At 35.2% G+C, this 23,439-nt stretch overlaps 1 protein-coding gene across 1 annotated transcript in view; it reads left to right on the top strand.

The window, feature by feature from the left end:
• DPY19L1 (dpy-19 like C-mannosyltransferase 1) overlaps positions 1-23,439 on the top strand; it is a 48,193-nt gene that overhangs the window by 5,515 nt on the left and 19,239 nt on the right. The window contains exons 3-13 of the mRNA XM_085051399.1: positions 1,014-1,038; positions 1,572-1,659; positions 2,306-2,443; positions 7,332-7,452; positions 9,010-9,103; positions 11,304-11,361; positions 14,919-15,010; positions 16,466-16,565; positions 17,955-18,032; positions 19,631-19,717; positions 21,127-21,186. Coding sequence (XP_084907525.1) covers positions 1,014-1,038; positions 1,572-1,659; positions 2,306-2,443; positions 7,332-7,452; positions 9,010-9,103; positions 11,304-11,361; positions 14,919-15,010; positions 16,466-16,565; positions 17,955-18,032; positions 19,631-19,717; positions 21,127-21,186 — 941 coding nt within the window. The remainder of the gene's footprint in view (positions 1-1,013; positions 1,039-1,571; positions 1,660-2,305; positions 2,444-7,331; positions 7,453-9,009; positions 9,104-11,303; positions 11,362-14,918; positions 15,011-16,465; positions 16,566-17,954; positions 18,033-19,630; positions 19,718-21,126; positions 21,187-23,439) is intronic.

Here is a 23,439-nt window from a genome sequence, read left to right as displayed (position 1 = left end):
GGATGTCATGGTCCATTTGGATTTCTCATATTTGCAGCTCAGTGTGCTCTGTAAATTAAAATTTATTTTATGAGACCATTAAGAAAGAAAACAGACATGACAAACAAGGGCCAGTCCACTTTTTACAGACTAGTCTCACAGAGGAATTCACTAATTCATCACTTAAGGCATGAAGTTTCGAACTCACAAATTTTCTAATTCACAGCTCAACTTGAAATTTCTAACTTGTGCACCTCTCAGCAAAATAATTACCTAGATAATGGTGGGAGTGTTCATCCTTCCTTTTTCATCATGATGCTGGCATCCCCTGTATCACACTGAGAAGCACGAAAGCCTCAGGAGTCCAGCTGCTGCTGGATCTGCTTCAGAAACTTTTTGCCTAAGCTGACGTGTTTACACCTTCAAGCTTGGAAGTTCTGTGAACAGCTTTTCCATGAGCTAGCAGATTCTGAAGAAACTGCCAGACAATCAATACACCAGGATAATGGCTGCAGGAGACAGCAGGCTGCAGGTGATAATGGCTGCAGAGTGATCTTAAGCCCTTTCAGGCCACCAGGTCCTGCCTGTTTGTTGCCCTTGCTTTGACCTAGCAGCGCTGCTCATAGCATACATCAGACCTTGGCATGAGTTATGGGTTAGTGAAAATCTAAGCAGGAGTTGGGTGAGGAGTCACAGTAGGCATCATAAAAATGCTAAAAATATTTATGCTTATTAAAAAAAATGCTTGTAATTCAGTTTTGCTGTTGATAACCAAAATATGTGCATTAGATGCTGGTGGGTCATCCTGAGTGATGCAGGATATAGGTGGAAGCATTGCCTAGTGCTGAATATGACAAAATTTTCAAAAACCTGGCTGTGATGGTTAATTCAGATGTTCCTGGTCTTCTGTTTGCTAGTCTTGAGTACCTTCTGTGCATATCTGAAGTAGTACTGCAGTTACTGCAGTGAACACAATTTCATGTTCATTTATTTAAATATTTTGAGTAACTTCGCACCTTTTGTTTCCTTTACAGCTGTTTTTGCAGGAGTCCTACACTGGTAAGGTTAAATTTATTGCTTCCGAGTATTATGGCATTTTAAAATAATAAAAATATAATTTTTAGTTATTTTTAGAGAAGATATTTGGATAATTTATGTGTAGAACTTTCCTCTCAAGAGTAAATTATGTCTGAGCTGCACAGTTCTGTTCTTGTGAAGCTGATGTGAAATGTTTCTTAAACCTGTTCAGAGAAGAGTGAAGCCTGCTTTTCAGGTGAAAATTGCTGCTTAATCCTTAAGTGTCTGCACTTAAATTAAAATACATTACAGTATTATATATAATATATAGCATTATAGTGTTATTACTAATGCCATAATAGGATTTAATAAACACTCCATATTCATATTTTTTCAATTTAAAATTACCTGAATAGATGAGACTATTGGTCTAATATATGCGTAAATTACAATAGCAAGTAAACTCTGTAAGTTGTAAGTAAACTCTGGGTCTTCGTTGAATGTTCTTTGGTATCAATGACTTAGTACAGATTCTAAACCTCTTTATTCTGTTTTAATTATTATTTTTTTAACAGGTGGCACATAACAACTCTTTTTGAAAATGACCGTCACTTTTCACACCTGTCAACGCTAGAAAGAGAAATGGCTTTTCGCACGGAAATGGTTAGATTATGTTTCAGTGATTGGAACTGAACTCTCTGTAACCTGATCGTGGCTTTCCAAAATTTTATGCATTCTGCATAAGTATACATATTGATCTCTTACAACTAATATATATTATACTTTTACATGCAGAGTATTTGTGTGTCTTGCAGCTGATCGCTACAAATGTAATGCTTTACAGTTCACTTAAAATATAATCTAAAAGTATGATTCTGGAGGACCCAAAATACAAAACTGCACGTACCATATACCTTGCTTTCAATTATAGTCCTGTTATGCAGCCTTTTTTTCTAAATATTTTTCAATTAATAAATGGTGGCATATATATATATATATATACACACACATATATACACACCTTTTGTCTGCTTTTATTTTGAGATTTATGAAATAATATGCTAATGCATAGTTACAAGCCCAAATGAGAGGTTTTCAGGTATGCTAGGAAACAAAGTGGAAGGAAATCCACATTGCTTGTTTTTGTGGGAGTAATAGAAGAGTTTTAAAAAACTGGATAATGATCTTCAATAAGCCTGTCCTGTTTGTTACATTACAAAATTTGTTTAAAAAATGAAGCTTGTCTGTAGTAGTTCTTGAAGCAGAAGTGACATCTTTAATTGTAAATAATAAATGTGCTCTCCTCTAGGGTCTTTATTATTCCTACTTCAAGATCATTATTGAGGCACCATCATTTTGGAGTGGAGTATGTGAAATTATGAATGACAGACTAACTGAATATCCTTTAGTGATTAACACCTTACAAAGGTTCAATCTTTACCCAGAGGTAAGCTGTGTTTGAAATACAATACCTTCTGTAAATCTTTGGTTGTTTTAGCTTTGACTACAGATTTGTAAGAAATATTACTCTGGAAAATATGGTTGTAAAGGTACAGTGACTAAGGAAGTATTGCTTAAATACTGCATTTTATTTCCAGATTTCAGATGACAAAGTTACTTCATACATTGTGATCAATTTCCAAACTTCAAGTATTTTCAATCGAATGTGAAAGCTTTCTAGATGTTAGTATTTTGTGCCCTAAAGTTGCAGACCAGTTCTATACTTCTTGCCTTCTGTTCTTTTCCCTGAAAGCAAGTTGGTTGCTGACATTATGTGCTTCAGGAAATAAGATGTATGAAGTATCAGTAGTATGTGACAATGACTGCAGTGATACAGGTTGCGAGAGGTTATTTTGTTTTGCATTTGGTGTAGGACACAAAACTGACAGAACTAACACAGCACAGTTCACAGTGGCTGTGAAATCCATGAGTGGTAAGAGTTTACTTTTATGTTGCAGAGGAAATTCCTCTGTGGGAAGACTGTTGTTGTTTTGTACATACTTAATGTCAGAATAGTCACCTGGTTAGATCACATTCCTACTCTGCTTTTTTGCCAGTAAAAAGACCATGTGTTCTAAGTATGGAAATGCTGAGGTTTCTGTCTCATAAGGTTTTGCCGGTGTGTCTCAAACATTTTGCAAAGGGAAGATTCCTTTGGTTAATGTACATTTCTGTAATTTCATGTCAGCAGCAGCTTACTTCTATGAGAACCAACTAGTAATGGCTGTGATTGTTGGGTACCAACTTTTATACTCATTCTGCTCTGTCGGAGCAGAGCTGCTCTCAGGAGCTATATATGTAAGAGTTCTTGGTGTGCGTATATTTGTACAAATTGCACGTAGTGGTTTCATTTGCTTCTTAAGTCCTTGCTCTGGAAGAACTAAATGCTGTATAGATGAGAACTTTTTGTTGCCCTCTCGCTTCTTGAGGGTTTGCTTGGAATTTATTTTTTTAACTCCCAAGGGATTGCAATTCAGTTCTAGAAAGGCCACATTATGAACGTTGTTTGAATACTAAGGAGTTATTTGCTTTAGCTGACAAAGATTTATTGACTTCAGCTGTAGTATGACTTCCAAAAAATCAAAGATAACTCGTCAAATGAACTTGTTCTTAAAGACTCATCAGTATCATCCTGAAAGATGAATAAGTAAAGTAGATGATGAAATCAAAACAAGAACAGTCAGATAGAGCAGCTGACATTCTATAAGAACATTTGGTTGATTACAGTGCGAAATGTGTAGTTCATTCAGAGTTTTCTAGGATTATACTGGCTCGCAGAACTTTGTGATAAGGAATAAATTAGTTCATATTTGCTGGGCCTGTGTGGCCATGCAAAGCAGACAAATACTCTCCTCTGCCCACCCCTTTCAATCATTTACTGCTTAATGCCTAGCCTTCCTGTAAATAGTGCTTTGGGATTTCTTTTAAGTGTGTTCCCTGAGTACTGTTGTTTCCACATAACTATATTTATAAAACTGTCAATAGGTGCAACTTGCCATTTGAAATGTGTTGTTCAAATTGATGTAATTTTACTATGATTATAATGGGGGGCTTATAATGGTGAGAAGATGCTTGTAGATTTATTTGTTGGCAGTAAATTTTTTCTTTTGATGCTCAGTATCCAGCCATGCTTTCTGAAAGTGTTTCATTTCCTGTTTGATACTTTGGGATCTTTCCAGTTCTTTCAGCCCATTAGTAGGACTAAAGCTGATTTTTAATAAAGTGTTTGTTTGTTTAGTGGATTTTAAAATTAATTTCATCAAAACCAGTCTGGAAATCCCACTGCTAAATGGGATATTAAAGAAAAGTAAAACAATGTACTTGCATGTGCAGCCAGTACTGGCCTTGAAAGCGTAAAAAAAAGTAAAATGAGTCCCTAGCATTTAATGAATCATCTATGTAAATTATAAATAGAAGCAGTAAAAAAATCTGTCTAAAACAACAAGGTAGTCCATGTAGTTGTACAATGTTATAATCCCAATGAAGTTGATTTTCCAAGTATTTGCTCCATAGTCAGGTTGTTATAGTTATTGTGATGTTTCCATTTCTGATGCAAAAGGGCACAGCAATAATGTGTTAATTTCTGTGGTAGAGAGATAATGTGTTAAGTTTGCTCTCTGGATGTTTGTTGTTATGGAACAGCTGATATTTCTGTGTATTGTGGTGATAGTGAAAATTTGAGTTGACATGAGGAGTGTTGCAAAGATCCATGTAGTTGGCTTTGAAGTACACACTCAAAGGCAGCTGATACAAGAGTTGACTTTTCTACATGTTTTTTTACAGCAAAGGACTGGCCTGGTCCTCAGAGATCTCCTGGATCTGAAAGCTAGGCTTTTGTTTTCCAGGTTCTGCATTCACTGCCTTATCTAATATGGAGCAGTAGAAATATCAGAAACATCATTGTGCTCCAACTGACCTAGCAATTTTGCACTGCTTACTGATTTGGTTCCATTTTTATGCCCATGTTAACTGTTTCATGTAAAGTAGCTTTTGGCAAAAAATGGGGTTTTTTGCATGAAGTACCTAACGTGATACATTTTTAGGGAGTATTCACATGGAAAACTTGCAGCAGACACAAGCACTTGTGGCATAAAAACGTTAAACTGATAAATTAATAACTGGATTTTTTTTTTTTTTGGTGCAACATTGGTTTGGCAAGAATGCTTTATGTCCTTGGGTAACGTCAGCTTCAGGGCTGGTGATGCAAATATGCTGTACAGATATTTCTAGCAAAGCACATCCAGGTGATAAGAAGAAAGACATGGATTCTCCTAGGTTCTCCAGGCCTATCTGGAGATGGGGCAGGTGTCTGGTTCATGTATGTGCACATGCCCCGCCAGAAGCGCCAGGGCGCAGATGTTCAGAAAGCTTCCAGGAATTCACGATTGTGTACTTTGTCAGGCACAATGTTGAGGCACAGAGTCTTGGTCTAGAAAGATGTAGTCAGATTTTAAATATCCAGGATTAACATTGGGAGGGTGTGAAGGCCGCAGATGAAGTGAGCCATGATGATTGGAGCCTTGGCATTAAAAATTAATGAATTTTAGAATCACAGAACAGTTGAGTTTGGAAGGGATGTCTGAAGGTCATCTGGTTTTGACGTTGCTCAAACCAGGGTAAAATAAAGCAGGTTGGTCAGAATCACCTCCAGTTTCATTTTGAATATACTCTGCCTCTGGGCAGCTTGTTCCAGTGTTTGACCACTCCCAAATTAAGAAAGCTTTTCTCCTGTGTATAAGTGAAGTTTCTTGTATTTGAATTTTTACTCATTGTCTTTTTTCTTGTCAGCCAAAAAGAGTCTGTCTCAGTCATCTTTGTCCTTCTTGTCTTGGGCAGCCCAGAATTGGACTCAGCACTGGAGATGCAATCATAGCAATGCTGAGTAGAGGGGAAGGGTTGACTCTTGTCTGGTGACATACAGCTGATGATATATTTGGCTTTTCTGGCATCAGGGGCTTGTTGCTGGCTCAAGAGTAAACTGTCCACCAGGACGCACAGGTCCTTTTCTGCAAAACTGCTTTCTAGATGGTCAGCTTCCAACTGTACTGGTGCATTGTAGTGCACCCCCACAAAGTGGGGGCATTTCCCTGTTGGAAAGATTCCTGTTGGCCTGTTTCTCCAGTCTGTTGAGGTCCCTCTGCATGGCAGTACAAGGATCAGTCATTCCTTCCAATGTTTATCCTGCAGACAGGCTGAGGATGTTCCCTTGTGCCATCATCTAGTCTTAAGATGTGGAACAGAATTGACATGAGATTAAAAATACAGCCATAGCTGTCTCCTTATCTATCAAGACAGTCATCTCAGAAAGTTATAAAGCTGGGCAGCTGTGATTTCACCTTTGTAAATCCATGCTGATTGCTTCAAATCACTTTTTTGTCCTTTCTGTATTTGGAAGTGGTTTCCAGGAGGATTTACTCCATCACATTCTCAGACATGTTGTCTGTGTTTCCTTCTTGCCCTTCTTGAAGACAGAAGTAACATAAAGAGTTTTATTAATTGTATGGGGAATGAAAAGAGAGAATCATCTTTCTTATATATGTTTTCTGTGAGACAGGGCAGAGACAGCTAATACTGCAGGGTGAAACGTATTGTCAGTCTGGGAACCCCTGGGTTATAACTTTTAAAGCAACTCAACTGGAATAGCCACATTACTCATTTATGAACTCTATAAAGTCAGTTACATCCTGACAGAATACCTTGGTAATGTTATTAACTAATGACTTTGCTGGGAGATGTGTTGTCATTTTTTTCTGTGTGTGAAGTACTGATGTTTTCTGTGTCAGGTGTTGAGATTTGAGTTGTTGTTACAAGAACATTACAACCTTTGCATGGAAAATTGAAATGGTGTTTTACATTGCATCTGGAAGCCCTTTGTAATGCATGCTTAAAATTACCCTATCAAAATTTAACAGAGTAAAAACCTTAAAGATTCTAAGGGTCCACTAATACTCTTGCCAGGTGGAAAAAAAGTTAATTGATTTTAATGAATTAAATTTGGTCAACAGTCCTCTGTCACAACATCTGAGATTTTATTATCTGATATACAAAAATGCTCAAATGAGGAACCTCCCACACAATGAAATATGTAGGAGGTTTTTTTCTGAATATTGCAGCTTGATGCATGAAATTATTTCTCTTACAAAGCATCTAAATATCAGTAGTCATAATTTTAGTCTATTAGTGAGCACTTGGTCTGTTAGATGCCTTTGGGAAATTATGGTCAAAAGTGCTAAATTGCTGGGATAAATCCCGAGTTTGAAAATAATCCTGGATGTGGGCCAGTTGTCATGAGAGGTTACCTTTGGCAGAAACTTCAAATCCAGTTTTCCCCCTAGGTGGTCCTCGCCAGCTGGTACCGCATATATACCACTGTTATGGATTTCTTTGGTCTACCAACAAAGACATGTTGGACAGTGAACAGAGGAAAAGGTCTTAGTCCTGTTGAAAGCTGTGAAGGTAAGTTGTGTTTTATTCTGGTTTATCCTTGGAAGCATATAATTGTGGCTTTATGTATTTCAGAAGTAATAAATATTCCTGTGTTACCAAGGGCTAACGTGGGCTTTGCTTATTAGGTAACTCCTCCTGCCCAGATTGAATTCCTATCCTGGACTTTAAAACTTCACAATTACAGTCTAAACCTTCATAATGTTAGATTGTTACAAAGAATAAGATATCCTAAATGTAAATGTAAGCCTTCTGTGGATGTATTAATTTTTTGTAACTTCTGAAAGATCCCAAATACATTCCAAGTTCCTACATTTCAAAATTCCCTCCCCTAATTTTGGAGATATTTTGAGAAATCTAGCTTAGTGATTCTGTTGAGAAGAATCATCTTCCTCTCACGACCTACTATTCAGCATAAGAATTTCAACCTTATACCTCTATTTTGACACTTAAAGCCAGGGTGCTGACACTTTTTTGTTTGGTTTTTTTTTTTCTGCATTTGAAATACTGGCTTGTCAAGTGAGTATTAGGCAATAAAAGTGCCTTACCAAGAAGCACTTTCGAGGTGTTCTAGAGTCAAATCAAGCTGATTTTTAGATTGTAGTTTGTGAAGTTGTTTCATTTTTCTACTTAAAATGCCTTTGTGTGATGACAGGCTAGTATTTTTCCTTTGCACAAAGGCTATAAGAACTTTCTTCGGAGCTTGAATGGTTCACTTTCTCTAATTTTGTAAGAACCAATAAACAGTGTACAAATTTTCATTCCTGTTTTTTGTAAGAAAAAACTAACAGAAGCACCAGCTATTGAGGCTACTGTGTTTGGTGAACATATTATCATCTTACTTCAGAAAACTCTCTTGCTGTATTTTGAGCAATGGGGAATAGTCAATTCTGAATATGAAACTATGAAGTTTGCTGCCATTCACTTTAATTAATAAAGCCTTTTATGCTGTATTGCTGAAATGATTAGAGCCAGGAGGGTTTAAAGAAATAGTGGGAAAGAGAATAACAGCAAAACAGCAAGTGCAGAAGTGTCTGTTAACGAATAAATTGAAAGACTTGCATTACTGGAAAATATCTTGGCTTGTAAGGAAACAAAGAAAGCAAAGAGCATTGTGTGTGATATGTTTAAAGATGTATTTACGCCTGCAAGAGATGTGAAGTGAGAGTGTAGGATGAACAAACATTCTAAAAAGCTCTATGAAGTCAAAATGTGGTCTAGAGAATATTCTCAGTAGTACTTATGCCTTCTGAATATCACAGGTGTTTCTCTGCAGTTAATGCATCCCTCTTGGCTTATTCTGTCACTCACTGCCCCAATGTCATGTCTGCCTCTACTCCTCTTGGTTTTTTTCAAAGCTGTGGTCTTCTGACTGAATCTTCACAATAGTCTTAATGATATTTGCTTCCTTTTTTAATTGTCTCTTTCTGGAGATATATTAAGAAATTATACTGATAGCTTATATATAATATAGATATATTAGGATATTATACTGATTGTATGGTGCTTTATAACCAATATGGCCATTCTTCTATATTTGACAACATATATTAACTGTTTCTTTGTTAGGGTTGGGAGACCCTGCTTCCTTTTATGTTGCTGTGATTTTTCTTTTGAATGGATTCATGATGTCACTGTTCTTCATATATGGTACATACCTCAGGTAAGGCAGTTGAGACTGAGCTATTCAGTTGGTACTAGCTGTCAGTTTTTAGACAAAATTTGAAAACGTGAATGTAAAAATATTTTTATGGAATATTGATTATTTGTTTGTACAGCAGTAGTGATTGTTTTTTACATATGCATTGTCACTAAAAAAATTACTGAAATTGAGAAGCTTTTCGCTTAGAATAAATGATGATGCTGGAAAAGAAACCTGGAAAATTTCAGTGAGGTGGTATCAAAGAGATAAAACAGATTGTGGATAAAACTAGATGCGGTATGTGTTTTAAACAGCTTTTGACATGTTTCTGCTCTTGAAATCATCACTGTAACTCATTTCTAAATACAAGTTGAATGACAGTGTACTTTTAACCAAGATTGGGGTTTTCTCAGTGCTTTGCCTCAAGTCATATTTGCATGTATTTCCATTTTAACTTGAGTGAGAAGGCAAAATATTTTTTGACATAATGTATTCCTTTGGACAAATTGTATGCACTTCCCTTTCTCTATAAATTTGTGTTTTCAGTATCTGTCCTTACATTTCAGGAACTGTAATACACTTTCATACAAAAATAGACTCTGAATTCAGCATAAAAACAGAAGTGGAAATATGTTTCTGTTTACATCTGTTTGCATGTGTTGGTTTTGCCAAAAAGCAAAAGGCAGCTGTATTTTCCTCTAAGAGATGTGATTGGTTTTTCTCCCTCATTCGTTTTCTGACTTCATTGTCATGGGTTGATTGTTTTTGGGTTTTTTGTTTGGTGGTTTTTTTTTTGTTTGTTTTGTTTTGTTTTGTTTTTTAAGCATGTGGTAATAGTTCAAATAAGGAATAGCCCAGGGCAGACACAGTCAGTAAAGAGAGGAAGTTGCCTAGTGCATATTTTGAGGAAGTAGGTAAACTTTGAATATATGTGTCACTAACTAGTAATATTTCTCTTAAAGGAATTATACAGAAATTCACATTTTATATATGACTGTCATTGATAAGTCAGTGAGCTCTTTATTTCCCACTACTTTCTTTAGAAAGCACTGACCTTGAGTTTTGTTTCTGGTTTGGGGTGGTTTTTTGCAAATTTTTGTTTTGTTTCCAGGGCTAACATTTTTAATGTTAAGCACAGTCCTTTTGTCATTTAACATTTTAGTGTTGAAGATTTTAGAATTTATGGAATGTAAGGCTGAGTTTTATGTGCAAGAGTGCACAGTTCCTGGAGATTGTTTTAACACTCAGTTGGTATCTTTAATCCTCAGATTTTGTACCCAGAACCTACTGGTTCTGTTTGACTTGTATATTAGTGATGGGTGAAGGATCTGAGAGGATTTAAAGAGGGGTTTTTTTATTGGCTTTTTTGTGTGTGTGGTTAATTTTTTTTCTTTATTTGATTTGGGGGCTTTTTTAGGAATCAGAACAGCTAGCTGCTGCTTTTGGTTACTAGCAAAAATGGTATGTCATTCAGAGTAGTAGTGAACTTGTGTGCATAAAAATGTTCTTTGCTTTATAACACATAACTTGAGTAATTACCAATCTCTTCAATGAAATAGGAACCTTATCTATTGCCCTTTTGAAATTGGATAAATCTAATATTTTTGGTTTTAGTTTTGCCATTTCTTCAGTAGGTAAGTTTGATTGGTATGGAAATGTAAAAAATCCTTAAGTCAAGGGCTTAAAAAGCTTCCTCGTGTTGTGACAGTATTTCACATAAAAATTAAATTGTATCTTGCATGAGTTAATTTTCAAGTATGTTTTTTGAATGGGCTTGATTCATTTACCTTAAATTAATCTTTAGATTCAGACCAAAATTTCTTGTTGGGTGATTGAGCGTTCAGATTCTGAAATTTACTGCTCAACATCTTAGGGAAGAAGTACTGCCTTTATATTGCCTGGTTTTTAAAAGCATCAGAAGTAATGATCTAAACCAAAATTTGTGAGCAGTGGAGTAGCTGTTTTCCGAGTTATTAACATTAAAATTGGTGTTCTGCAGAAAAGAGGTGATGCAGAAGAACTGGTTTGCTCTGAAATAAACTTTGACTTACTAGTATTTTAATATTGTATGTACTCTGTTGATTGCCTTCCCTTGATGCTTGAAAGCATTCCTCCCTTCCTCCCAGTAAACTTAGCTGCACACAAGTGCTGCTTAACATTTTTTAAGCAACATTGACTATTACAAGATTCTGTCGTACCTATTTTTCCCCTTTTTTCACAGTGGGAGTCGTCTAGGGGGCCTTGTTACCGTGTTGTGTTTCTTTTTCAATCATGGAGAGGTAGGTCTCCCCTTTTTTTTAAATTATTATTGAAGTTTAAGCTAATTCTCATTTAATTAAATGTAGTGATGTTGCTTATTTATTTGAGATTGAATTTAAATAACCTGAATTCAATTAAAATAAATGAATAAGACACAATTGAAAGCAAAACAGACTATGACTGGAAGATGGATAGCACAATCCAATGTGTCACTTATATGCTTAAAACAAAAAATCAGAAAGGAAATATATTTTAAATTGTTCCTGAGATTGAAAAATAGTAGCACGATGACTTAGAGTTTTCATAACATCAGAATAAGCTATTTTTGTGCCCATTCCACACATAACTGGGCTTCATGTACCATAAGTGCATGAGTAAGCTTACTGAGTAAGCTTCAGAAGCTTTAAATTGCTGTACGTTTTAGTGGAAATTCATCAATACATAGAAAATGCGAAGAAACCTCTGTATTACCGATATACTGTAGCCCGGATACACAGAATTTAGAAATAGTGTATGCATATAAAGGATTCCAATGCTAAACTTGTTAAGTGTAAGCTGCATTGCAGGAAAGAAAAAAAAAAAGACTTAAAACATCTCCTGGTTTTCCCCGTTAATGCTGTTCATGTCATTGTTCCATACTTCGGAGGAAAATTCATGGCTTTTATTCTGATTCTCTTGGGCAGTTTTTTAGTCTTAGTGCTCATTTTATGAATGGAAATTTCTAAATATCTTCTAAGTGGAAACTAACTACCTTATAATTTAGTTTAGGCCTGAATTTATGTTTTGTTTTCTTATTTTACTAACCTGAGCTTAATAGAGAGCACTGAGTAGTAAGAACATGTAGTTGTACATAACAGAATTAAAGATGCTTCTATTCATAGTGAGCTTTGACAGTTTTCTTGTAAAACAAAAATCTGTGTGATGGAATAGCTATTTTATTTTCAAGTTTCATTTGAAATGTTTTTCTTTAAACATCCCCCAGATGCATGGGGGATATTTAAAGAATTTAAGAATTTAAGCATATTAAAGCATTTTCACCTGTGGATGTTGAACTGCCTGGCTGAGAGCAGGTAAACATTGGAGTTCCTAAACTTTTTTTGTGCTCTACAAGTGTAAATACAACATTTTATGTGGATTTATATTCTTAATAGCATCCTGAAGTGAAATGGTATTTTATCCTTTGCTAAGGAATACTAATAGAGTAGGCACTGTTTTGCCATGTCTGTGAAGGTGGTAAATGTAACTTCATGAGGAGCATGTTGAAAACTACAAGGTAGTGATAGCAATAATGAAAAGAAACATTTATTTCACTTTGGTAGAAGCAGTTCTATCCATAGGAGACTAGGAGAGTTTCTCCCTCTGTGAGTGACTTGACTGGGGGAAAAAGCACAGATACTGTATTTTGGTATGAAAGCAGATCTGCAAAGCTCTACACAGCTGTAGTATAGGCTTAGGTAGAGCTTAAGTAGGCTGACCCTGATTCAGGCTCAACTATATGGATTTGTGGAGAGCAATAGGAATTACTTGCAGAGGTGCAAGCATTGGATCTTAGCTGGCACTTTGTGTTTGGACTGTAGCTGAATGAAATAACTCAGACTAACTGGTTATTGTTGTGTATATAGTTATGGTAGTACATGTAGTTGCAGCACACAGGTGGTTTCTCTTCCCTGTGTGCTCTGTTGAATCCCATGCTCTGGGTGTGCCTGTGCATGTGTGTGTGTGTAAGAAATAACCATCTCTTCGATACGCCTGTGGTTATGTGCAGATCATCTCGTGTGTACAGTGAGTACAGTCGAGCTGGAGCAGCTGCTAAAAAATTTCTTTCCTGTTTGGGAAGGATAGGACTGAGCTACATGAGTAAGCCTGATCTGCAAGTCTTGGTATCTCAGTTCTATTGCTATGTAAAAGTGGTATGTAAAAATGCTCTCTGGCTTGGAGCTAGTGACCCTAAGGCTGTATGTTTTTATTTGGGCTGTGCTTGTGTTACTGTGTTTTAATGATTTCGAACTTAGACAAATCTGACATATTTCTACCTGCAGCAAAGTGAGTTTACAGCCTTGATAAATCATCCACAGATGATTGAGTTAAGCATTATATTCCAAATATAGCAGAGTAGCATAGCCCATGTTAGTCAATCTACTTCTAAGGTAATGCTTCCTATTTATGGTTGTATATGCTCATAATTTTTGTCCTATCTCCTCCAATATCATAAGATTTGGTAAATCAAATGTTGCTGTAGTCTTGAAAAATATTCAAAATGACTACACTGCTTTGGAATAATCATGATTCTATTTATTGCTTATTAAAAAAAATTAACTTATCACATCTGTGCAGTCAGCTGAGGACAGCACATTAGTACATATATTTATGAAAGGTTTATTTTAATGATAATTGGTGCAGCTTTCACAAAAAGTGCTTCTAGACATCAGGGACTGTGATTCATGTGATGGGCTTCTGTACTTTGCTTTTATTTTACCCTATTAATTTAACATAATTGTGAAGTAGCAAGACAATAAGCAAGGAATTACATAATGTTGATTCTAGTGACTTCTTTGGTAAAATAATATTTTTAAAAATGTTTTTAATATTCGACAAAGTAAAGGAGAGAGAACATCCTGGCAGCAATATCCTACAAGTTTTTCTTTCATACATCCATTATGGTCCATGTTAAGATGAATTACATTTTTCTCCTGTAGTTGTAAAGAACCTGCTTCTAATTTTTAATGCAAATCTATTGATAGCCACTTTGAGCCCTTTTTTTTGTATGTCAGAGTAGTCCTGTGAAGTGGTAGTTGTTCTTTTTTGATGGTCAGTGCAAGCACTTCATAAAAAGCTGAGTATAAACATTGGAGACAGCAGTTGGTAGCTGAGCCATTTGCCATGAGGCCCATTATTTATTTGTCATTAACTTCATTATTTAGAAATTAATGAAAAAACTATTCAGTTGACTTCACTGTATTATGCTTTGTTTTATCCAGGTTTAAGAGTGGAATACATAAGTTATGTCTAAGTAGTATAGGGTCTGCATGAACTTAATTTCTTGTGTTCAGTGTACTGGCCTGTTTCGGAGGGCAGCTTCATATTTTATACTTAATGTGCTGTTGCTTATAGAAATATGAAGTGTTTGTAATCTAGAGGACGCTAGCATAATGTGGAGTATATTGGTTTATCCTTCAGATTCTCTCCCCACACACTGTCTATGTCTGTGTGGCAAGTCACTGCCTGAATTTGAGAATGATTTACCTGGAAGAGTTGATAATATCAGCAGAACCAGGGACAAGCAGCTGCAGTCCTGCTTTTTTCCTGGATGTTCTCAAGCTGCCATATTTCATTTTGGAAAAGCAGGGATCTGTTTTAATTAAACAGTGCATATTATGCCTCAAGTGTGGAAGCCACTTCCTTTTCCTTCCTCTTTTATGCTTTCTGGCTTGTTCTTTTAACTGCCTGACTAAAACCTTGTGTAGCTTGGTTTTTGCTTTATTCGAGTATCCATAGTCATTAATTTTGAACTATAAATGCATGGTTTTATGGAAATGTATCAGTGAATGTTACCATCTAACCCAGTTCTTATTTTTAGTGCACTCGTGTCATGTGGACTCCACCTCTTCGTGAAAGTTTCTCGTACCCATTCCTTGTGATGCAGATGTTGCTTTTGACCTATATTCTCAGGTACCTCTCAATTTCTACATGGGTCTTTACAATGCTTTAAAAAAAATGAATGTCACAGGACATTTATTTAAGTGCCTTTATTTAAATATTTATTTAAATGCCTCCAAGTGCTGTAACAATGGTATCATTAACAGAGAAATTTTCCTGTGGCTGTTACATTGCAGACGCTGCACCAGTAGAACTGCAGTCATATTACTCACTTATTAAATGGAAAAACTTTGCAACTTGAAGACATGATTAACATAAAAATCAGAATAACTGTGTTGGCAAATACGTATCTAAAGTAAAAATCAGAGGTTTTGGTTGATGTCCCTTCCTTCCCATGAGAAACAAGCTGGTACTTCATCAGTTGGTTTTGTCCCTCTTGGAGAGTGGTATGTTGGCTGCACGTAGAGTAAGCCTATGCTTTGCAACAGAGGATGCTATAGGCACCCATAAGCTAGTATGTTCTTGCAGTTTCCTATGACTAATTAACTAGTCTAATTAACTAGTTCAGTGATTTAGAGCAGTCTAATTACATTAATGCAGGGATGCTCTTCAGTTCATTAGCCCTGCTTTTCCATGATTGTTTCTGGCTTGCAACATGATTATGTTACTGTCTTGCCTCTGTTTGGGAAAATAAGCATGATCATTCCTACTTAAGGGCTTCTCCACCTACTCCGTTGCATCAGATTTACAATGTATTTATGATTTAGTGGAACTTAGTACTTACAATCACAAATTTTCCTTTATTAGGTCATACTGATTGGTAGTTATTGACGTTAAGGCAGAAGTATTTCATGCTTGGCGCTAATTTGTGTTTTTTAGATGAGGAAAGATATGTTCTCTCTAGAATTTAGTGAAATTTGAAACATGATATTTCTGAATTGAACTTGAAGGAACACAGGATTAAATATTTTAAATAGCATTTATTTCAGGACATGGAGAATAAACTGGGGTTTCAGTTACAGATGAGCTTCGTGTAACGCCATTGTCTCCTTCCCTGAAACATCACTCAGGATTGCTAGCAGAAAGTTGCAGAAAGTAAATATGGAAGAAATGTGAGACAGAGGAGTTAAATCACTTTCAAATACAGACTGTTCTAAAATAGTTGTGATTTCAGCTGAAATGGAAATGGTTGTGACTTGACTGTAGAGTTGTCACAAGAAGGTGAAGCACTTGCAAATGACATACTTTGGCCTATTCTACTGCATACTGCCAGAAGAAGATTTGTTTGGTAATTAATGACTCATCAAATAGTTAAGAAACATTAAGCATTAGAGCTGTTGTCATGCAAACTCAAGAAAAAAAGGATATTAAATTTACTTGAGCAGTGTTATTTGTAGTTGATCAATATTGTTAGCTCTCTTCCAAGGTAACCATGTTTTTATTTCATTTTCTATTGTACTTTTCAATTATATGCAAAGACCTGTGTAATTTTACTTACTGATGCCTGTTCTGTCTCTTTTTCCCAAGGATTCCGAATATTAATACAGGAAGCTTGATTGCACTGTGTGTTTCTAATATCTTTTTCATGCTTCCCTGGCAGTTTGCTCAGTTTGTTCTTCTAACTCAGGTAAGCCCATATTTACCTCTAAATAGCCTCTTTTTCTAACCTGGACAAATTGACTGCTTTGTGTAGACAGCCATTGAATTCACAACTATATGGTGCTTTCCTTTTGAAAAGCCAGATTTCACTCTTGCTCTCAGGAAAGATTCCACCATTTATCACATCAGTGTTTTTCTACTCCTGAGTGTAAAAGTTGATCATTTATACCACTTAGCGTTCCGTCTCCAGGACTAAAAAAATTTGCTTTTCCCTTAAAAACAGCCTCCAGCCTGAGATCAGTACATTAGTTCAAGAAAAGCTTTGTATTTTGAAGTACAGAAATAAAAAAAAATGCGTTGATCCTGCATCTCTTCAGGCTGTTCTAAATTCTTAAATGTACCAGTGTTTGCATGGCATGTAATATCTGGCATGTTTTTGCATGATTTCCTGTTTAATTTTGGTGGGCCTGTGAGTAGTGCTGTAATCTGAGATTTTGGATAGTTGAGTAACTTTAGTTAGCATTGAAATCTAGTGAATGCTAATGGGAACAGCAGGATACTGTCATACAGCAACTTTCTTAGTGTTTGAATTGGTTGAAATGTAGCCTGTTGATTGAAATCCATCTGTGTCTCCAGACCTTTTCACTTGTCTGTCTGTTTTGAAGCACATTTGCTTGGTTTAAGTTGATAGCTTTAAACAATCAATACAAGCTGTGGTATGCGAGTTTTCTAACTGCATAAGAGGAAACCAATAAACTGTGAAATTTTGAGAGAAACTTGTCACTGTAACATGGTTAAGAGGCTGAGCCTGAAATTTGAAATAGAGGTTCACTTCATAATTTCATTAGTTTTGCATATGACTTGTAACAGGCTATTGCTGTTAATCAATGTTAACAAGTCAATAAGTCAACAAGTCTTATTTTCCTCATCAGCAAATTGTGGATGTTTCCATACTTTGCTGAAAACTTAATGAATAATTCTTTTGGGTTTTTGGATTGATGTGCTTTTGGTTGGTTTGGATTTTTTGTTTGCTGGGGTTTTTTTTTCCCATTTTTGTTTGGTTTGGTTTATTTGGTTTGGGTTTTTGTTTGTTTGGTTTGGGTTCTTTGTGGTTTTGGTTTTTTAATATATTTTGTTTTAAATTTAAAAGTGAAAGGTAATGTGTTAGTGCTGTATTTTGGTGCCTTGCATTTTTATAAAGTTGAATACTTATTTCATAAATACTGAACTATATTTGAGAATTCTTATTCAAAGCACCACAACAGGATTTTTGAAAGAAATCATTATTAAATTCTTAGGTACAAACTTAGAAAAAAGTAGTAATAAAAGTTAATGATTGTTTGAATAATCTCTGATTTTGCATGAAGGGGTACACCAATGCAAATTGTTTTAACTTCTCTTTCACTTCTAATTTTAGATAGCTTCATTATTTGCGGTGTGTATTATGGGTTATATTGACTCCAGGAAACTACAGAAGATACTATCTGCTCATATGGTAATACTTCAAAAAAAACTCTTAAATCCCCTCAAACAGGTCAAAGCATGAAAAGAGACCATTTGTCTGAAGTGTTTTCCTTACCTGTCCAATGGCTGAAAACATGCAGTAATAAGGGAGGAAAGGGGTCTGGACTGGAACTAAAACTGGGATTTGAAAACTACTGTAGTCTTGACCATGCAAAGATCTTGCGGTTTAACTATTTGGAGAGATATTTAGAAAGGAGGGCAAGAAAATGAACTATTAAACTGAAGACCAATTGTTGGGTTGTTTTGTTTTTTTCAAAACTGGGTGAGAAAGTAAAAAAAAAAAAGATGTGATAACTAAAAGATGTGTAAGTTTCTGCATAATGCTGGATTGTAATTTTTAAACGTGAGATAATGATCAAGTTTTGCTCTTTGAAATGAGATTACAGTTCTAAATACAAAGGAAGATGTAAAGAACTTTTTTTAAGAAATATAGAGTGTCTTTAATTTTTTTTTTTGGCTAAAACTGTGCTGTGCTTACTCAGTGGGCGAAAACAGAATATTTCCACAGAAAAGAAACTAAATTTTATTTCATATGTTTTCAAAGATTTTTTTTAAATTCTGGAGATTATAAACTAAAGGCAGTAGTAAGTTCTGTGCAACTCTTTTCTCATATAAACCAGGGACAAAATAAGCAGATTTGTTTGGTAGTTTTTTGACAGAAGCAGGGTGACATACCTAAGCTTTCTGGCTTATGTCAATAGCTATATTATAATTTTCGTGCTGAAATGCCATAAATAGCCTATTTTCAGATAGATAAACAGTCATGTTATATTATAGAGACAGCTTAGTGAGTCTGGGTAAACTGCCAGCCTGTTTTGTGGTGTTTTCAATTTTTGCCTCCCCCCTACCCTCCTCCTTCTGTGGAAAATGAATGTCTTAACTGTGTGAGGAGGGGAGTAGAAAAGTCTGCAATTACTATGTTATTTTTCCTTACTCCTGTGTAGAAAAAGAAGACTGAGCTTGCTTATTGATTTTTGTCCTCCAAGTTAGAAAATGTAATTCAGATTGCTTTCTATTAAAAAAGAGCACTGTAGATCAGGATGGTGGATAAAAGTTGTATTTCAGCCTTGAGTTTCAAACTTGTATAATTAGGTGCATATGATCAAACAGTCAGAGTTCTGCTTCCTTGACTTTGATGATGATGGTATTTTAAACGTATTCTTGTCAGTTACGAAGAAAGAAGACATCAAACATTCTATTACACATTTTTATGTTTGTACAGAATTCTAAAAGGTAACAAGCAGGATGGAAAACTCATACAGTAATTTGGAAAAAATGAATATGTTAGAAATAACTTCAGAAATGTAGCTATTGTATCACAAAAATAAATCCTGTGATCAGGATTTGTTCTTAAGTGCTTTAAAAAAATAAATTAAAACAATAATCTACACTTGGCCACCCTGCCATTCAGTCTTTGAAGTCAGTGTTTTCAGAACAAATCTGCAAGTATGAGTATCAGGCTTGCACTTTGCTCTGGAGTAAGTGTTTTTAAATTTAAAGTTGTTAATACATTAGGTAATCATTACCCTTTCTATTTTAAATTTAATTATTTGTATTTTCTTCCTTCAGGTATCTCTTCTAGTGTGTTTTATTCTGATGTTTGGTAATTCAATGTTACTGACATCGTATTATGCTGCATCTTTAGTAGTTATTTCGGTAAGTTGCTTAAGAAGAATAATAGACATGCTAAGACAGCAGTGCTGTACTGTTATATATGTGTTGATGTAAAATGTGAAAATGCTGCCTTATAAGACAGAGGAGAAACCTTTCACATGAGAAAGAGAATTGGACCATAAAGGTATCTGGTGAAAGGGGTAAATACTAATTCAAGAAATCATGGGCTTACACCAAAACCTCTTTGTAAGAGAAATTCAGTTAAGATTCAGCCCTTCTACTTTTGTAGCTCCCTTCATTTTAAAAAATATAAAATTTACCATATATATAGTTTTGACCAGAATAACTGTAAAACAAGAGCATGAGCAAGGATGAGCTTCATTAAAATACTTTTTATTGATGTTGAATCCTCTAGTGCAGAACAAATTACTAAACTACGTATAACAGTGGTTTAAGACTGTCTGGAACTGCTGCATCATACTGCTATGTTAGTGAAATTATTCACTGAAGACTCATCATCTCATCGTTCATTATCTTAAAAACCCACAACCTTTTTCAGTTTCATATAGTTCCTCATAAGGTATTTATGTACATAAGGAATAGGAGATAAGTGTTGTGAATAGATCCTATTTAGCTTACTGCAAGTCATCTTAATTTTGTCTTTGTTTGTTTGTTTACATTTTGTCCATCAGCAAGAGAGTGGTAATTTCTCACTTATGCTAAGAATAAACTGCCTTGGCTGCATATTTGCTGTAGTATAGTTTGCTTGTTACAAATCCATTCTAGTTTCTTGTAGTAGCTTTTGTAATTATATATTAAGTACAGGTATGGTGAATTCCTTGCCTATTTTCTGCTTTGAAAAAGGTATTTTTTGTTTGTGTGTTATTTGGATGTTTGTAGTGGCCACAGTTTCACATATGGACTGGATTTCAGGAAGCTTTAAATTACATTGTTCAGCAAATTAGCCTAAAATTGGTCTTCCTTGTGTCATAAAATGAACATATTGTGAAACAGAGTGACTCCTACTGCCCTCCATGCTCTGTTGCCTTACTTGAAAATCATTTGTATTATGCTGCAAGTAATTTGTTTATTGCTTCAGTCTCTTGTCATTCACAGAAGCAGACCGAATTCAGTTTCTTTGATTTAATGAAGCTTAGAATTGAATAATACAGAATCTCTTTACTTGTTCAGGAAAAAAAGAAGTCTTCCAGTAATTGTACCCAAACTTCAGTAAGAGTTTTTATGTTGGCAAATTTTGCCAGTGCAGGATGAAATCATATTAGTATATATTTATTCATATATCAGGTTGTATTAATTGTGGAAGATTTTTTTAATAAGTAACTGTGTGATGCAATAGGCTTACCAAAAGGAAAAAAACCTCTTCTTCAGGATACTAGAATAGCTTTGTTGTTATTATGTTACCTGAAAATGTGCATTCATTGTTTTATTAGGGAATCCTTGAATGGAGTCCAAAAGTCTTGAAAAGGCGCAAAAGAGAAGTCTGTGTATGGGTAATGAATTTTGTGTATTTTGAATTTCAGGGGAAAACTAGACATTTTGATTTAGTTAAGTACAGAAATAACTTCTGGTTTAGTTTCTAATAATTGAAAATCAAGAAATATAGATGAGCTGCTGTCTTTAATAAGTTGTCCATGTTCCCAGCAATTAATCTTAAATTCCCAAAGAAATAAAAAGGTTACAAACATATTACAACAGAAAGCTGAAACAGCCTTCAAAGGCCACCACATTTAATTTTAAATTGCCAGCTTTACATGTTTACAAAACCTAAGATCTGTATGGAAATCCTTTTAAAGTAAATGTCAATATAGAAAAGGCAAGTAAAAGGCTAACAGTGCTTGCAGAAATGGAGATTAAGATACTGCATTAGATATTCACTAAAAGGTGTCCTATATAATTTTTTAAGGATATTTTTATGACAACAGCAAACATGTTAAAATTACATAGGGAAGCAAGTCAGAGTAATACAGTATAGGGTGTGTGGGTGAGGTTTGAGGGCAGTAGAAGTCATGTCCAAACAGGGAGAACACTCCCAAAACTATTATGAATAAAATATTACACTGTAGAAAACATGAGAAGCTACTTGCTGCTTAAGACATTAACATGTAAGAACACTTGAAATGGGAGCCTACCAAGACTATGCCTGACTTAAGACAGGCATTCTTACTAAATGAAGGGTAAGCTGTTAGCAAAACTGGATGAAATTCATAATTATTATAAAGGAATTAGAATAGGAAGGAATTAAAATGTTTATAGCAAACTGCAGTTCATGTATACATGCCTGGATGTGGTACCAGGGAAAATGAGAGTGTAGGCAAACTCATGTCAGTTTTCTGAAATGGAGATCCGAGGCATTTGTGGAATGGCAGACTAATAAATCTGGGTTTTGTAAAAGTACAAGAAATTGTAGTTGTTAAGCTGTAATGTACATGCAGCATAATGAGACAGATCCAATGCAGCCTGCGTGGAAGGAAGTAATGCCTCACAAAAGTATTTGACTTCTCTGAAGGATGTAGATAAGGGTGTGTGGGTGAATGTAATGTACATAAATTTCAGGAACTTTTTGGAGAAGCTATCTGACTGGAACTATAAAAGAAATTAAACTCCATGAGATAAGGTGTGAATGTTAGAAGGTCAGAAACAAAGGGTGGGATTAAATGCTAAATTTTCAAAAGACCACCAGCACCCTAAAAGCATATATAAAATAATTGATCCTAAATAAGGTCTTGCCATTCAGCAGAGGAATCTCAATACTATTACAGAAAGTTCTCTGAACACATCAATGCATTACTGAGCAAACAACAAAAAGGAAAATACATGATGGAAATCACAGAGAAGGAGCTGTAGAGAAAGCAAAATTTTTTCTTTAAAATCTGATAAATTCATATGTAACATTGTAAATACTGCATGTAGTCTCAGTAAATGCATCTTACTTAAAAAAAAAAAAAAGACTAGAATGCCTTCCCCAAAATCTACTACCATCAAATTTGAGTATGAAGATAATTATTGATGTAGATTCAGCAAATAACTGAGATTTTAAAATATGTTAGAATACTACATCATGTAAAATAAAGGTAAATATGACAAAGCCAGTGAATCAAAATGGAATATAATGACAGGTTTTTTAATGCCTTTTATGCTAGCAGCAATATGCTTAAAAGGAACAAGAAAGTTACTGTGGAAGCAAAAAACCAGAGGCATTCAGAAAAGGATTAGGATACCTCCTAGGTATTTAGGTTTCTTAGCAGCCATTAAATGAAATGATTGAATGCAGACCATAATCACATAAAAACCCTAGTTACATTAGGGCAAAGATCAGTTTGTATTTTGTTGCATTCTCTCTGGAAGCATCTGCTGTGAGTCCCAAATACAGATTCTGAGACAGGTTGTCCTATTCACTTGATCCAGTTTTAAAAAGAATTAGCTAGATTAAGCTACACTGCCAAGGATTTAATCTTCCTGGTACAAGGATGAACTGGATACATAACTGAAGTAGTAACTGTACATACTTAGTTTATATTTCAATCAGGTTCTAACCTCAGTTCAAACCTCATTTTGAGATGGTGGTATAAATCAGTAAATTCCTCCAAAGATTTGAGTTAACCAGGGTAGCACAGCCTTATAAGGTGGAGCTACTCTTGTCCAAAAACAATCCCTGCACACTGGTGTGGGCAAACAGATAGAACGGACAGTGAGGCTGCCCTGTTTAAAGTCAACTTTGGTACCCCCTCTGCTGCAATGTTGTG

This window comes from Lichenostomus cassidix, chromosome 2 (genome assembly GCF_008360975.1).
Source record: "Lichenostomus cassidix isolate B80296 chromosome 2, HeHo_3.0, whole genome shotgun sequence".
NCBI classification, from domain to species: Eukaryota; Metazoa; Chordata; class Aves; order Passeriformes; family Meliphagidae; genus Lichenostomus; species Lichenostomus cassidix.
This window is presented reverse-complemented; position numbering and strand designations above follow the sequence as displayed.